We start from the raw sequence: 16,005 nt of genomic DNA on the forward strand, positions 1-16,005 counted from the left end.
AAGAGTTTATTGGTATGAAAGCCAAAGATTTTCTGACATAGGAAAGATTTTTCCTTTCAAAACAAAAGCATTAAATCCTGTGTGTACCAGAGCTGGGGAGTGAGATATGTAAAGTGGTTGTAAGATGTTTCTTTGGAAAAGGCCAATTAAAGGGTCACTCAGCAAAGGTAGAAATCACTCTTTGACCCCCAAGTTTTGGCATTCCTTTTTCCCTTCCTTGATTTTTTTTGGTCCTTCTCCCTAGTGGTAATTGCCAACTTCTGCAAACAATTCCCAGGTAAAGGCAGTACATATTCCTGGCACCCAGTTGTAGCTTGCACGAATAATCCCACTTTGGGGACTCCTTGTGATCTATTTTCCATTGACTTAATGGAACACTTAGGTTGAACACCTGAACAAGAATGAGGCAAACTAGTTGGGTCAACTCCAGTGAGAAGAGAGGCATCTGCTACCCTCATTGAGGGACTTCTGGCAGTGGTCTAGGAAAAAACGGTCATTAATTATTATTGGAATGGCTTTGTCCAATAGTGACTGGGGCCCTGGCAAATGGATGGCAATCTCTGACCACTTAGTTGGATATTCAGTCTAGAGGCTACAGTGAGGATTTCTCAAGATGAGTTAAATGGGTGTACCTTACATTTGGCTTCGGAACAAGTCGTGTTTGTTTGTTTGGGCGAGGGGCTGGGAACCCAGCATCAAACTTGGGACTGAAAGCGGAGCTCGGCTAGCTCTGGTGCCTTGTGAGGCTTCTGGAACCACACCTGTGTAGAACATTGCTACTCTTCTCTGCTCGAGGTAAAAAGGTGTCCTGGCTAAAAGGCACCACCAAGGGTTTGAACAGCCTCCCCTGGAGAAGGGGCAGAACAAAAGGGTGCTTGTCCTTGCCCAGCAGCACCTTCTGCCTGGCCTGGTGGCTTAAGAGGGCCTCCGTTTGCAGATGAACTGCTTTTCCTGGCTTCTTGGAGACATGACATTTGTTCAGAAGATTACCCAGGTTGTAATGTGTGGCATAATTGCACTGTGTGGATGTCCCAGAAGTGGAAACCTAATTGCTTGACAGGACTATAAGTTTCTGGTGTGCTCTCACCTTGTTAGGTCCTTTTCTGATGCAGTTCAAATGAAGTCTGGCCGCAGGTGTGCCTAATTTACCTCGCAACAGAACGTGTTGGCTTTAATTGTAGAGTGGCTGTTAGGAAAAATTGGTGGGTGGAATATCAAGTGACTTGCTGTGTGCCGCTGGCAGATGGGCAGCAGTGGCAGCGAGAGCCCTGGGAGCTCCAGGCAGAGGCAGGGGAGGTCAGCACACAAGCAGATTCAGTCCCCAAATAGGGAAGCCTCATGATATGGGCCTGATCTTCATTAAACCAGCACCTCCCGGACAGCATTGTTAGCCATGTAAAATCATAAGAACCACCCAGGACACAGCCAGGAATGATGCTGGCAAGCCTCCTTCTCTCTGCTGCCACTTCTCCAAGAGTCCTTCTTGAGACTTCTTGATTTCTCATTATTATTAAGGAGATATCACATGAGGTTGTTTATATTAGGAGGTGGGGTTTGTGTAGAAAAAATACATACTGCATGGGCAAGGCAGAATGTATTTCTGGGAGAAAATGAGGGAAATACTGGCTTATCCTCCTGTCATTCAAGGCCAAGAAGCAGCTGCCCTCAGCCTCTTCCTCTTACTCACCATGGAACTCCCAGTTCTGGTGGTAAATTTCAGGTCACCCAGCAGCTTCCTTGAATACTTTAGGGCAGAGAGGACCACCCAGAAATGCCCATGTTGTAGCTTCCCAACATCCCATCACCTTTATTCCCCAAGACACAATATAAGGCTTTGCCAAAAGGCACTTCCAAAATTTGTGCCCATTCTCCACTCCTAAACTCTATTGTTGCCTCTATTCCCAGAAAAATTATGCCAAGAATGAAAGAATATGAAGAGTTTCCTTATGGCCTCCAGAATTCCACAGCACACCTTTTAAAACATAGGCTTACATTCCATGGAGATCACTCACTCCCTCTTTCAACAAAAATTCTCATGTGTTTCATAAAGAGTTGTACATATTGCAACTATAAAGTCCAACCCTCTTAAAATCCATATTAAAAGCGTGTTTACTTAAGTAATAATGACCTCTGGGTCGGACATTTCCTGGCAGTTAATGGCCAGCTGTGGTAAGAGCCCTCCTTTCCACCACCAGGCCCAAGCTATCCAATTTATTAAGCTGCCAGGAAATCCCTACCCCCATTGTAACTGCTTGGAGAGCTTGGAAACACCAATGGTGAAGAGGCCTTGCCTCATCAGAAGCCATCTCCATCATCTCAACTGCTACAATGCGTGTGAGGAACTTTGCAAACTCTAAGGCATTATGGAAATGTACTCATTGTCATCAGTATCATCCCCATGGCTACCCTGGCTCTGTTGACATCCTCGAGCTCCGCCAGGGCCTCTTAGCCCAAGCGAAGACCAATAAAAAGGAAAATGTTGCTGGGTCTGATGCCGCCTGAATATCTGGACTTTTAAAATGTCTAACAATCACATCTCTTGATTAATAAACCTAACAGACTCCACTTTTGTATCTTTATAGATTCTTTCTCAAGTTTTTCCTCAAGTGCAATCAGAACTGTTTGAAGAATGCAGGCAACCCCCGAGATATGCGGAGATTCCAGGTACACATTTGAAAAAGCTTCAGGATTCGTCCAACCAAATGGTTTCATACAATGTTGCTTATCCCATTTTGGAAATTTGCTCTGAAAATAATCTTTAGATGGGAAGCAAAGTGATGTATTACAGAACGTGCTGGCTTTGGAGACAGAGACCCCGGGCTCTGATCCCACCTCTTGTTACCTATAGGACTCTGGGTAAATGGCTTTCTATCTCTGGGTCATAGTTTCCTCAGGCAAAAAATGAGGGGGCTGGCCTTTATAATCACTCCTTCCAGCTTTGAATTGGAGACCCTCTCATCCTCAGTACTTGGGAAACTAACCTCATTTGTTTCTCATATTTTGTGGCTTTCCATAGCCAAAGAATTTATCACCTAGTGACCAGCCTACTGCTGGGACAATAGCCCTGGCCTGCGGCTAGTCCAGTCTTGGGGCTTTTCTACCTTGCTAGGACTTGCCTGGTCACTGCTGGGCCACATCAAGTCATCAGGGTGCTCTGTGTTTCACAATATTTAAATAAAGAAAATACTTCTGCACATTTACCTGCCAACTTAAGGCATCCAGATTCATCGAGTCCAGAATGGTTCAGGTTAAGCTGGTAATCTCCTTTGAGATCTTCTTTCAGGTATTGGTCACGTGCCATCACTTGACTTTTTCCCTGACCGTGAGTCATCTAGAATGCTTTGGGTTGGGTTAGTCCCTGGAAAGTCATGACTGGGAGTTGATCATGCTGTTCCTATCCAGGTTCAACAGGCAGATTTAAAATCAATTTGTTTTTTTTTTTTTAATTTTTAAAGGTTTCCCGGTAAAAACAAAAAACTGAACTAATTTCTACATTAGCATTTGTTTGATTACCTAAAACATCACATGTGTTTGGCTGACAGAACTTAGCTTGGGATCTAGGTAGCATAGGCAGTCAATCAATAAGCATTTATTAAGCCCTACTGTATGCTAGGCAGCATAATGCCATTTCAACAGGAGTTGGGATATTTGGTTAGGTGAGGATTTTTTTTTCTCAGTTATACCCTAAAGTGACGTAATCAATCAATCAACATTTATTAGGCACCTACTATGTGCCAAGCACTATTCCTTAAAGGTTCCATGGAAAACTATATTCCCTTCACTGCCCTAGACTAATTTCAGATCTGTCTCCTCACTTAAATTCTGTCCCCTACAGTTTAAACAGGATGACCTTTTCAGCCTGTTTGGCCTCAATGACCGGTTTGTGGGCCTTTGCCCTGGTGAACCTGGTTCCTACTTTGACCTCGAGAGATCTTGTTTTGGGAGAGGATTGACCCAATGCCATGTGTAGAGAAGAACTATTTCTCTCCATTTTTCAGTTTGACCACCGATAGGGGATGATTTTAGGATGGCAAGTCTTGTAGAAACTCGATGACTCCTTTTACAATTTTTGGATTATTTAGGCTCTGATGTGCTGAGACACGATTTCTCCATAGCTGCTACTCGTGACTCAATAGACTGATTGAGATAGTGACCCAAAAACCCAGGATGGTTGTTTCAGGTTCTGCATTCAGTGATTCAAATTTGGGCATGGTGAACAAGGCCTCATTACTGAGGCATCCCAACACTTTTCTGAGAAATTCTGCTTCCAGGTTAAGCTTTATGATGGAAGACATGACCTCTGTTTTTATGCACAATCACCAACCCACTTGGGAGGGGTCCCCTAGCCAGCCACCAACAGTCAGGCTCTGTAGCTTAGAGGCAAATGTTTCTTGCGAACAGTTCAGTCCAGTTTCCATTTTTCATGCATCTTGGCCTCGCTAGGCATTGGCAATATTGATCCATCGGAACAGAGCAGAAGGTCAAACCTGGAATGAGTGGATGTGTCCTCTTTGTCTTACTGATGACTGAATGAAGCATCAGTCACAAGTGATCTTGGGCTTTGCAGTGGGACCCCGCAGTCACTCGAAGCACTTCCTTTGGTCTCTTGAGCTAATCTCCCTGCCTCTCATAAGGTTTAACTGGACTTAACAGGATGTCAGGTCTTCAACAATATTTTCAACTGGTTTCCCCATCTCAGCACCTTTCTGAAGGTGCACTGCAGGAATGAACCAATAGAGAGAAAGAAAACATAGCATGCCTCCTCTCTTTCTGCTGACCTACGGTATTTTCCCTTGGTGACTGACCTAGATAGAGAGATGACAGAATAAAGACAGTTGTCTTTAAAATTTTTTTTTATCTTCTCCCTTTTCCTATCTCTTTAACATGCCATGGTCTAGGAGACTAAAAAAAAGGACAAACCCTTTTCATAAAGTTGTAATAAGTTTGTTTGATATGATGATGCCCAGATTAATTGCATAGGGCAGGTTGAAAGTCAAAGTTCAGTAATGTGGACAATGATGGGGCTCCAGGAGTCTTGAGTAAAAGATACAGACAGAGCAGAGTAGCAAAAACAGTGTTGGATTTAAAGTCAGAGGCCCTAGGTTCAAATGTGGTTACTTGGTGGCACAGTGGGTAGATGTAAGGGACATAAGGGTCAGGAGGTCTTGAGTTAGAATCCTCCATCGGAAACTTAGTAGCTGTGTGACTCTGTGCCTCAGTTTCCTCATCTGTAGAATGGGGACCATGATAGCACCCACCTCCAAGGGTTGCTGTGAGGATCAAACAAGTTAACTTATGTGAAGCGCTTTGCAAATCATGAAACACGAGAGAAATGCAAACAAAACAAAACCTTTAACGACGAACCTGCCTCTTCCACTTACTACCTTGTGACTTTGGACAAGTGCCCCTCTCTAAGCCTCATCGGCCTCCTCTGTAAGAAGAGGGGGCTGGACCAGGTGATCTCTCATACCCCCTGCAACTCTCCATCTGTGCTCCTAGGATCACCAGGACTGCTGCACCGGGAGGTTCCTAAGAAAGCCACGACCAACCCCTGTAGAAGGGGCAGCCAGACCACTACCTTCTCTGTGGCAGAAGGTACTGAGAGGGCCAATATCCCATCCAGAAAGCTCTGGCAGAGACCTACTGCAAAGCACTGAAGGTGTAGGATATTTCAGATGCTTTCAGGGGCTCCTAAACAAACAACAGGAGAGACTCTTTGTCAGTAAGGCAGTCCTGACCCTAATCTTTTGGTAGTATCCTCATCATGGTGCCATTTCTTAATCTTCAAATGGAGCTTATTAATTAGCTCAGTTCAAAAATTCATTCTGCTACTCTGTACTCAGAGATGAGCACAACTTTCATTTTAAATGCTGAATTCTTTTGGGCATTTTGGGTTTGTCAGAAGAAGTCTCACTTCTCATCTGGAATGATCATCTTCTTCTACTGCATGGTGCCATAATCTGCTCCAGGAGCTGAGAGATGGTTTGGTTGATATTAACAAAAGCTTGGTATGACCAAAGCTGGCCTAGCCTGCGGAGGCCACTCCAAAATTCCTTCATTCATCCCAGGGACTGGACTCAAATCTGGATTTGCACCAAAAGGACCATGCTGTGACATTCCCATTAAATTTGCCCTTCTATCTTTGCTTTTCAAGGGACATCAACCCTTTGGAGCCATCACCATTTTTAAAAACCATTAAACCATTCCCTCTTTCTTTGGTTTGTTGGAAAGTGTCACCTCCAATCTCTGAGTCGCTGCCTTGGTCAGCAAGGTTGTCCCCTTTGCCTGTGTTGCTGTTCCAGTGTCTACTGAGAAGCAGCTGGAAGCTAAAGGCCCTATCCATCATCTCTCCTTTGGCCGGGCTCTGAACCTGGACATAAGAATAGGAGCCTTTCACTCAAAAATAATGGAAGAAATTCCATGGGTATGCCAGGGTCACTAGCCATCCAGATGAACTTGAAGAGGGACACTTCGCAGGGACTGAAAACACTTTCACTATTCATCTTCAACTCTGTCTTTTCAGATGCAAAAAAGTTCATTATCAGACATTAAATGTAATTGTGAAATTGACCCAGAGATCATTTACTGAGAGAATGTAGGGAGTGGGGGCTCTGATTTATTCAACAGTTGCTGGTGGTAGGGCATCCTCACCGCCTTCATTTGAAGGCAGTCTCAAGTGAACAAATTTTAATTAGATAAACTATCTAATCAATATATCAACAGATCAAAACAGCAGCTTTTAAAATGAGTGGCTAGAGGGGTGTTTCTGAAGCTAATGGCTAGAAGAATATTTCCCGGAATTGAATTCACTTGTTAGCATAATAGGAGATTAAGCTCTCATTAGTGTAGCAGGTTTTGAAGAGAAACAATTGTGAGTTAAAAAAAAATCCTGACTATTAGCCCCAAACCAGGGAATGGTGGGTGGGCATCAATGGAAAACTTCCAAGCACAATCGGGTGACTTCCTTTCCCCCTTTAAAGTTGTATTAAAAAACAAATCCAAAACCTCATAAATATGCTGTGTTTTCATTGTTTTTAAATCCCATGTTACAACTGACTTTCTCTTGGCAGGTTGTTGTATCAACTACAGTCAACGTGGATGGCCACGTTCTGGCTGTGTCCGACAACATGTTTGTGCACAACAACTCCAAACACGGAAGGCGGGCCCGCCGCCTTGACCCGTCAGAAGGTACGGCCCCTTCTTATCTGGAAAATGGTAGGCACACATTTACATGTCTTTTTTTTTATTTGCAATGCTTTTTTTTTGCATCATCCTTTATGTTGATACACTCGACAATTACTTTCACATGGTTTTCCCTCTGCCCATTGATCAAACTACCCATTAAAAAAGCATCCCAGGCCTTGTCAAGCAGAGGACAGTTCTGTATTTGCTTCTTACATTCTCTTGAGATTCCTTTCTTTTAATGCCTTATGTTTTGAGCTTAGCCCATTTTCAAAAACTCTTTTCCGTTCTCTTTCCTTCTGTTTGTTTAAAGGCTTTGTTTTGCTTATAGCTTTTCTTGCTCTTTTAATTTATTTGATTTCATTTTGGCTTGTCATAATCCTCGCTCCAGAGGAAGGGAGACTCAGGTCGTGTCTGCCATCGCCATGGATGGTAAACACATGACCAACCCTGCAAAGAGTTTACCATGGGGTCACTTTTCTGACCTTGGTCCCCATGCCACAGAAGAAAACAGTAGGGTTTAGGGATAAGAAAAAGCACATAAAATGTTTGTCTTCCAACAACCATTCAGCAACAATTGACTTCTTGTCTGGAGAGTTAAGAGCGAGTCATTTGTGAGCAGAGGGATGGAGAAATACGTCCCTAGATACCCACTTACAAATCTGAGAGACTTTGACACGTGGCAGTGGGCACCCTTAGCCTCCAATCCATATTCACACACTTAGGGGCTCAATAGTTAGCAAATATCAGGAGACATAGAAGAACATGGAAAGGTCACTGGAGAAAGGAGAAGCCCCTCTAGACCAACACTGATCATGATTCCCCTTAATGGAAGATCTCTTTGATTGTAAATGAGCTCCTCTTTGGGTGACCTTGAGGGCCAGAGATGTGTGATTTCTGCAGAGTAAGTATGCCCTCCTGGCATACTCAGAGCATGTATCTGAAGGGTGAACTAGTGCATCTACCCAGAAAAGTGAATGGAGCCAGTGGTGATGATCAGAATGAAATATGATTCAGACATCAGGATGGGAGCACAATTTATGCATCTGCTGTGGTCCACCAAAATAAACTAATTTGTTTTTCTGCGTTAATGACTAAGGTATCAGAGAACCAAACTACAGTAATTAGAGGTCGCCCCAGCACCCCAGTCATTAGGGCCTCTGACGTGTTGTTTGTCTCCTTCCGAGCTGCTCAAGGTAGGGGTGTGTTTTGCTTAGCAACCATCACTAATGAGGTTCACAATTAGGAAGGTTGAATCTCTTCCCTTAGTCCTCTCCCTCCCTAGAGAGAGGACGAGCAACATTATAGGTTCAAGGAAGCGTTCTCAGCCCTGTGGTGGTAGGTTTTCGTCTGGGTCCAAATTCAGCCTCTTCTAATGAGCTATTATGATCTTAGCCAAGTACAAGTATTTATTTTTATAAATCTGCATTAAAAAAAGGCATTTGACTGTAAGGAGCAAATATAACATTTAGAAGAATAAAGGCCCCTTGTGCGGACCCCTGAGACCCTGGCCCACCAATCAAAAGCCACTTTTGTCAAGGAAGCCAGCCCAGGGTTTTGTTTGTTTGCTTAAGTGTGGGTGACAGAATCACCAAAATGCTTTCAACGTCTTTCACTTGAAATTGATCACACTGGGCCATTGTCTTGGAGCCCCAGGCTGGCTGCTTGAGCCAGTGGGCCGCCCTGAAACAGATGCGCCCAGCTCTGTCCCCCTCTCCCTCCCGAGCGCATCTTCCTCGAGCGAGGGAAATGGCATCTGTCCTATGTCTGGATGAATTTTTCACGAATGAGGGCCTGGGGTTCTTGACACCCATCTTGGGAAGAGGTCTCTCTCTTTCCAGGGAAGAGATTTGTGCCTATGAGTATCTGCCGCTTCTTGAGAGGGGACTTGACAAGAGAGTTCCCTGGAAGGTATGGGCATAGGGTTGCTAGAAATTTCCTTCCTCCTGCCCGGTTGAACCATATCTTGTGGGAGGGATGGTATGCTTTGAATTAGCAACACATCCTTTAAAGAGAAAGCCCCCACTCCAAACCGCAGCTATTTGCCTGTGTGCAGCCTCTTCTAGCTAACACCTCATTATCCAATCATCTAATATTCACCAGCAGTATATACACACACACACTCAGATCGTTTCCAAGTAAACTAATTCCCCCCGCTGCCGCTGTGGAAGGCTGCCATACAATCCTTTGAGCTCACAAAAGGCAAGGCAGATTATTTACAGTAGTCGAATACAAGTGAGGGGAAACGATTGTTCTCCCTTCCAGCCCAGCATCTAGAACTAATGTTTAATTTTTTTCTTGTCCCTTCCCTCCTCCCCCGCATAAATGACTCAGGCTCTGTTTAAACCTTAAGCAAGCCCTAGCCCGGCCCCAGGCCCGCAGCACAAGACTGATTTACATGCCAAGTGCCCGTAATGCTGTTAGGGTTTATGCAATAACAGCAACTGAATCCAGGCTGCAGGGTTTTAGCGAGTTAAAGGGAACAGATGGCCCTAGGAGAGGTAAAAGGTATAATCCTATCAGCTGGAGTATCAGCCAGCCATCTGGACATCCTAAGTACAATTACGAGACATTTTAGCCAGCAGAACAAAGGAGTCTTCATGAGGCAAGATTAGGCCTGTTGGAGTGCCTCAATATTGTGAATCCAGAGAAAGGTGACAAATGCTGGGAACGGCTCGGGAGGGCTTGCTGATTAATGACCACGGGGAGGGACAGGAGGATGGGGACTGATGCACTATTCGATAATGCTGGGAGGGACACAGCCCCCGGAGTCATTTTGGGCAAGTGGGTTTGTGTCTGGCACTCTTGGAAAGTTCCCTCAGACAAAGCCATCGGGCCCTTGGCAGGAAGCGGGCTGGCTTTCACCTGCCTCGAAGAACCCAGGGCAGCCAAGAAGCGGGCATGGCACTCATAGGGGGAATTAATAAGTTCATTCACTGAAGGCAGTGGCAGCAATGGGAACTCTAATTTAACAAAACCAATAGGAATGGGGCTTGGACCCGCGGGGTCCCCAAAGTGGGCAGCCCGTCCCAGACCTGTGGCAAGCTCAAAGCCACCCAATCACCTCTTTAGGGCAGGAGCCTTAGCAAAAGGTTATGCTGCCTAATGGAGCCAGAGAGAGAAATCCCACATGTGAATGTCTGCATGTGTGTATGTGTGTGGGAGGGAATGTCTGTCCATGGGTACGTGTGTGCATGATGGTGTGCTTGTGTGTGTGTGTAAGGGACATGTGTGCACATCAGGGTGTGTGTGAAGGATGTACGTACATGCCAGAGTGTGTCTGTGTGTGAGGGACATATGTGCATGTGTATGAGGAGTATGTGTTCACATCAGGGTGGGGGTATGTGTGCATGTCAGGCTGTGTGTGTCAATGTGTGTATGTGAGGGATGTGTATGTGTGTGTGTGGTAGTATGTGTCTGCCCATGAGTGTGTGTGCTTATGGGGGTGGGTGTATCATATATGAGTGTGTGTGAATGTGTGCGTGTGTGAGTATGTGGATGTGAGGGATGTAAGGGATGTGTGTGAGGGGAGGTAGTGTGTGTCTGCACATGGGTGCGTGTGCACGTGGGAGTGGGCATATAGTTACATGAGTGTGTGTGCGTGCGTGCGTGCTGCCTCCCTCTCCTTCCCTGGGCACATCCCTCGCTCTGCTGCCATCTTCCTCTTTGACTGTGCCCAGTCTCTCTCATCTGCTTGAGCGTGGCGGGCACGTATGTCATTAGATCCCTAACGCCGGCTGTGTAATTCATTTCGCCATGGTTCCCATTGAACACATGTTCCCCCTCGATATGTGCATTGAAATGTATGCAAATACAGGCAGAAGGAAAATGGCTATCACTCCAGTAAGGCAGAGCCAGCCCAGCCCGGGCCCCGGCCCGCCCCTGCCTGTGTTTGCCCCAGAGCTGCCTGCCACCCTCCCCGCACCTTCCCAGCCGCCATGTATATTCGCTGGGCCGCAGCTGCCAAAGAGCAGCCTCTTGTGCACGTTCTAAGGCCTCGATTTTTTCCTTTTCTCACCTCCAAAGTAAATTTGTTTACTGTAATTTTTTTGGTGAATTATTTGCCATAATTGGCTGTGCTGATGAAGGTCACTCCCTTGGAGGAGTCTTGTCAGTCTTTAGAGAGCTGATCCTTTTCAAATGCTCTCCATGCAATTAAGAAAAGCAAATGTCACTCGGAAGCCTCAGAAATGAAAATTTGTATGAACTTATTAGCATGAAGTCAACAGCCCTAGTTAAGGGCAGGTTCCCAGTGTGTGCTCTGGGCCTCTGGTGCGGAGGGAGATGCGCGGGGAATGAGCAAATATAACCTCGCCTGGTCCGACATTAGTGCAAACAAAGAGAGGTGGCGTGTCTGAAGTGCTCCAAACAACAAGAGCTAATGGTGATTAGCTAGACTTGGTCTGTGAGGAGATGGGCCTGGAAAGGCTGAGCCTGCCCACAGGCCGACTCCTGACTCTGGGTCGGCTGTGGAGCCCGGTGCCACGCTGGACCAGACTCAGACCCAGAAGGGCCTGACGTCTCCCTCCGCACCTAGTAACTCATCAGGAAACTAATCCTTCCCGAGTGTGCAGACGAGGTTCTGGGGGCACGGTGCTGGCACGGGCCACAAAGCCACCTTTCCTTCCCCAAGCTTTGTTACTTCTTGTGGACGAGCATTCACTAGGGAAGAAGGTTAGTTAGGTGAGGTGGAGCAGACCCAGGGGTGATGCTGCCCCACCGAGGGCTAGGCTAAGTTGGCTTCCTTACTCCTTTCCCTCATCCATCCCCTTGTCCCAATGCTCGGGGGTGGGGTGCGCTTGCCCAGATCTAGGGCCTGTCACAAAGGAAAGCGCTCTGTGACGTCATCCATCTTATTGTGACGTCACAAAGCTCCCCCCCCCCAGGCTTTGACTTATCTAATTGGACACCCTTTAGGCCTTGGAATTCTGGGATGGAATCCTGACCCACCCACATCCCAGCTCATCTGCTTCCGCTTTCAGAGACACTCACAAAGGCGCCTATTACCTCTGTGCCCTTAGCCCGATCCTTCTTCCGATATTAAAGGTACTATTTCAACCCCAAAGTTGAGCAGCATTTAGATTGTCTCGAAGACAATCAATAACCCAGCCCTGTCAAACCAACCCCTGCAGGTGAGAATTAGAGCAGTGGAATTTACTTGTAATAGGGAAAGTGTCTATCTTAGGATCTGCTCCTTTGCATGAAAGTCAGCATACAAAAGACCATCAAAGCTGGTAAAAAAGGTCTGTCAACACCATGTAAAAGAAGGGCTGATCAAAGCCGAGAACAAAGCTGCCCCTCTCCGAGAAGGACCAGCCTCGCCACAGTTTACTCCCAGGATGCTGGGAGCCCCCAGTGCCTGGTGCCGGTGCTGCTGCTGCTGCTGCTGCTGCCGCCGCCGCCGCGGAGGAGGAGGCTCAGACTGCCCTGGCTGCCTCACTCTCTTCCCAGCAGCCCCATTGTAATAACTCATGCAAATGTGAAGACTCTAGAGACAAAGGCAGGTCAAGGCACTGGCTCAGGGATTCATGTCGACAAACAATATTAGATGTTAAAATGTGTACCTTTGACAAAAGTACTAATATAGTGCTTTTGATTTTTTCCTGATGAAAAGTGAAAAGTAGTAATTATGGACTGACAGAGGAAAATGAAGTTTTGAACCGAAAGGCAAAGTTCGCGGATGAAAAAACCCAACCCAATTAGCTGCTTATGAGGAATCGAAATTCTGAGCATTTGCTCCTCCGTCTCCCTCAACAACCTTCTGATTGACTCTGCTTAGATCCGTACAGCAAAGCAGATAAATCGACATGCCACATGCACGCCCCGATGCTTAATCATTTGTAATAGTCATATTTACCCTGACATAGAATTTGCTCTCTAAAGCCATTCCCCGCCCTCCGCCCCTCGCTCACTCATATTCTGTAGCTTGGCCTTTGCTTTATAAAACATTTAATAGTTTGCTTTAAATACATCCCTGTGCTGATATATGATTGCCCTTTGTCTGCCTCTTGGAGAAGCCACGCATCTTTTTTTTTTTCCTACTGTGCTTTGCATGACTTGTCATTGGTAGAGAGACGTGATGTCGGTGGTGTGGAAGGGGGACTAAGATCTTGGTTTTCTGTCTTGTACAAGCAGCTACTCCCTGCATAAAGGCCATCAGCCCTAGCGAAGGCTGGACCACCGGTGGGGCCACCGTCATCATCATCGGGGACAACTTCTTTGATGGCCTCCAGGTCGTCTTCGGAACCATGTTGGTGTGGAGTGAGGTGAGTCCCCCGAATCCTGAGGCTGGTCAGAATCTGTTGACATGAGGCATCCTGGGGCTTTCTGGCAAACCAGCCTTTGATCTAAGAATTCCCATGCGGCTGGTCAGAGCTGGGTCCTGGGAAAGCCCCTGAAGGCCCATGGGGGCCCTCTGGTGGAAGGCCTGCTGAGAGGGGAGGACCCTCAGACAATTGAACAATTAGTGTGGAAATTACCAGGAGCAGGCTCACCCTGACATATGGAGGCAATTTTCCTATGGATGATGCCCTGTGGCCTTTCCTGTAAACTAAAACCCACGATCATTTGCAGATATTTTTCTTAAAAACCATGGGTGAGCCTGGAGCTGCTCTGTGACAGCAAGGAGGGAGAATTAGAAAATGAAGGTCCAATTTGGGGTCATTTGGGTAATTGTATCCAACGCAGAAGTGTCAGTCCCCTCATTGCCATCGGGATTGAGCGTCTGTTTCCCGTATGATTTTCGTAGCTGATAACGCCCCACGCCATCCGAGTGCAGACCCCTCCTCGGCACATTCCAGGAGTGGTGGAGGTCACCCTGTCCTACAAATCCAAACAGTTCTGTAAAGGTGCTCCCGGCCGGTTCGTCTACACTGGTGAGTGGGCTGCGGTGCAGCGGCATCTTCTTCTTTGGCGATCGAATAATGTCTGTTCTTGCTCGTGAGACCTTTAAGGATGTTGTAAATAACTTCGGAATTCGGGTTGTTTTCATAAAGGCGAGCTTGTAGCGTGTATTGTGTGTCTGTGGGGAAATAAGAGGGGGAACGAGTCTTGGGGTTTGCCTTCATTCATAGGAGCGTTAGTTGGGTTTCCAGTCTGAGGCACTGGGGTCTAGGGGCAACACCATTGGACTGGGAGGGGAGAGACCTGGATTCGGGTCCAGCCTCTGTTATGTACAGACTGTCTGCATGACCTTGGCCAAGTCATTGCTTTGGGTCTCAGTTTCTTCGTCTATAAAATGAGCAGATTGGATTAGGTCAGGACTTCGTACCTTTTCTGTCCCTCGTGGTCCCCTTTGCCAAGCCCATGGACTCCTTCTCAGGAGGTTTTTTAAATAATTGAAGGAAATGATGCATTTCAGCCAAAGGTTAGTGAGAATAAATAAGATGTGATTTTTCCCCATCTAAGTTCATGAACCCCCCAAATCCATCCCCAGACCCTTTAGGGGTCCACATACTCTAGGTTAAAATGACCTCTGAGGTGGAGCCTCACTCCAGTATTTCATGTTCTGAGTCCTAAGGTCATTTCAAGCTCTGATACTCAGTGGTGTCCTTTCTCACTGGGATTTTCAGGCCCCTCCCTTTGAGCACTGACCTTTTAGGTCCCAAGATCTTCTCCTGCTCTGACATTCTTTTTTCTAATGCCTGCTATTCTAGGTTGCGGGCTTTAAGACAATCCACCCATCAGATACCAATTCAAAGGCTAAGGTCCTTTCCATCTCTGACTTTACATGTATGTTTTAGGGTGTCTATCTAAGATGAGTTTGTTTGAAGGTCCTTCCCAGAACTGACCATCAATGTTCTAATATTCTAAGGCCCCTTCTAGACCTGACATTCTTTCCTAGGTGTTAAGGTACCTCTGTGTTCTGGTATTCAATGGTCTATGTTCTAAGGCATCCTAGATCTAATGCCCTGCCTTTTGTGTTTTAATAACTCTTCCAGTAATGACATTCAGCTATTCCACAGTCCTTCCTAACTCTGACATTCTATGTTCCACATTCTAAGGCCCTTCTTGGCCCTGACACTCTATGTTCTACATGCTAATAGCCATTCCAGTTTTAACAATCTGTTTTCTTAGATGCCTCTGGTTCTGACATAGTACAGAATCTGTACTCTAATGCATTCTTTGGTCTTTTCACCTCTAATAGTAAATGTGTTAGTAAGGTCTTTCCCAAATCTGACACTTTATGTTCTAAGGTTCTTTGTTCCCAGATCCTTCTTGGCTCTGATAGTCTCTATTCTAAGGGGTCTGTCAGCTCTGACATTCTACATTTCTTGTTCTGAAGTCCCTTCCATTTCTGACACTCTATACTCTGAGGGCCCTCCCAGCTCTGACATTCTGTGGTCTAAGCTAGGGCTTCTTCACCTTTTTTGTGAGTGTCCTGGCCCTCACTGGCAGCTTAATGAAATCTATGGACTCCTTCTCAGAATCATGTTTGAAATGCATAAAATAAAACACTTAGGGTTATGGTGGAAACCAATTCTATTGAAATACAGTTATCAAGATACTAAAATAATCAAATTTGGGGCATTGCTCATGGACTCCTTGGAATCTCTCCACAGACCCCTAAGGGCCCAGAACCTGGTCTGAGATTTCTTCTAGCTCTGACTTTCTGAGGTTCCTTGGCTTGCTTGCACTGGCTGCTTTGAACTTCACACTTTCAGAAGTGGGTGTTTGAGGTGCCCGGTGTTTCTGAGTGTTTAGTGGTGAAGAGAATGTTGAAGGCATTAGAGTAAGGAAACCTCTTGGTTTTTCTTGCATGTCTGGTTCTGTTCTTAACCACATCAAGAAATCAAATCATGCCCGAGAAAGGAATTTTCTTGC

General features: G+C 46.0%; 1 protein-coding gene across 10 annotated transcripts in view; it reads left to right on the top strand.

Moving 5' to 3' along the window:
- EBF3 (EBF transcription factor 3) overlaps positions 1-16,005 on the top strand; it is a 148,247-nt gene that overhangs the window by 97,526 nt on the left and 34,716 nt on the right. For 4 of the 10 annotated variants that reach the window (XM_036735257.1, XM_036735262.1, XM_036735259.1 and 1 more), the window contains exons 7-10: positions 2,583-2,664; positions 7,071-7,215; positions 13,318-13,448; positions 13,931-14,057. In XM_036735257.1, coding sequence (XP_036591152.1) covers positions 2,583-2,664; positions 7,071-7,215; positions 13,318-13,448; positions 13,931-14,057 — 485 coding nt within the window. Of the gene's footprint in view, positions 1-2,582; positions 2,665-7,070; positions 7,216-13,314; positions 13,449-13,930; positions 14,058-16,005 lie in introns of all 10 variants that reach the window. The other 6 variants (XM_036735264.1, XM_036735261.1, XM_036735266.1 and 3 more) reach the window with 3 other exon arrangements.

The sequence above is a fragment of the Trichosurus vulpecula genome, chromosome 8 (genome assembly GCF_011100635.1).
Source record: "Trichosurus vulpecula isolate mTriVul1 chromosome 8, mTriVul1.pri, whole genome shotgun sequence".
NCBI lineage: Eukaryota > Metazoa > Chordata > Mammalia > Diprotodontia > Phalangeridae > Trichosurus > Trichosurus vulpecula.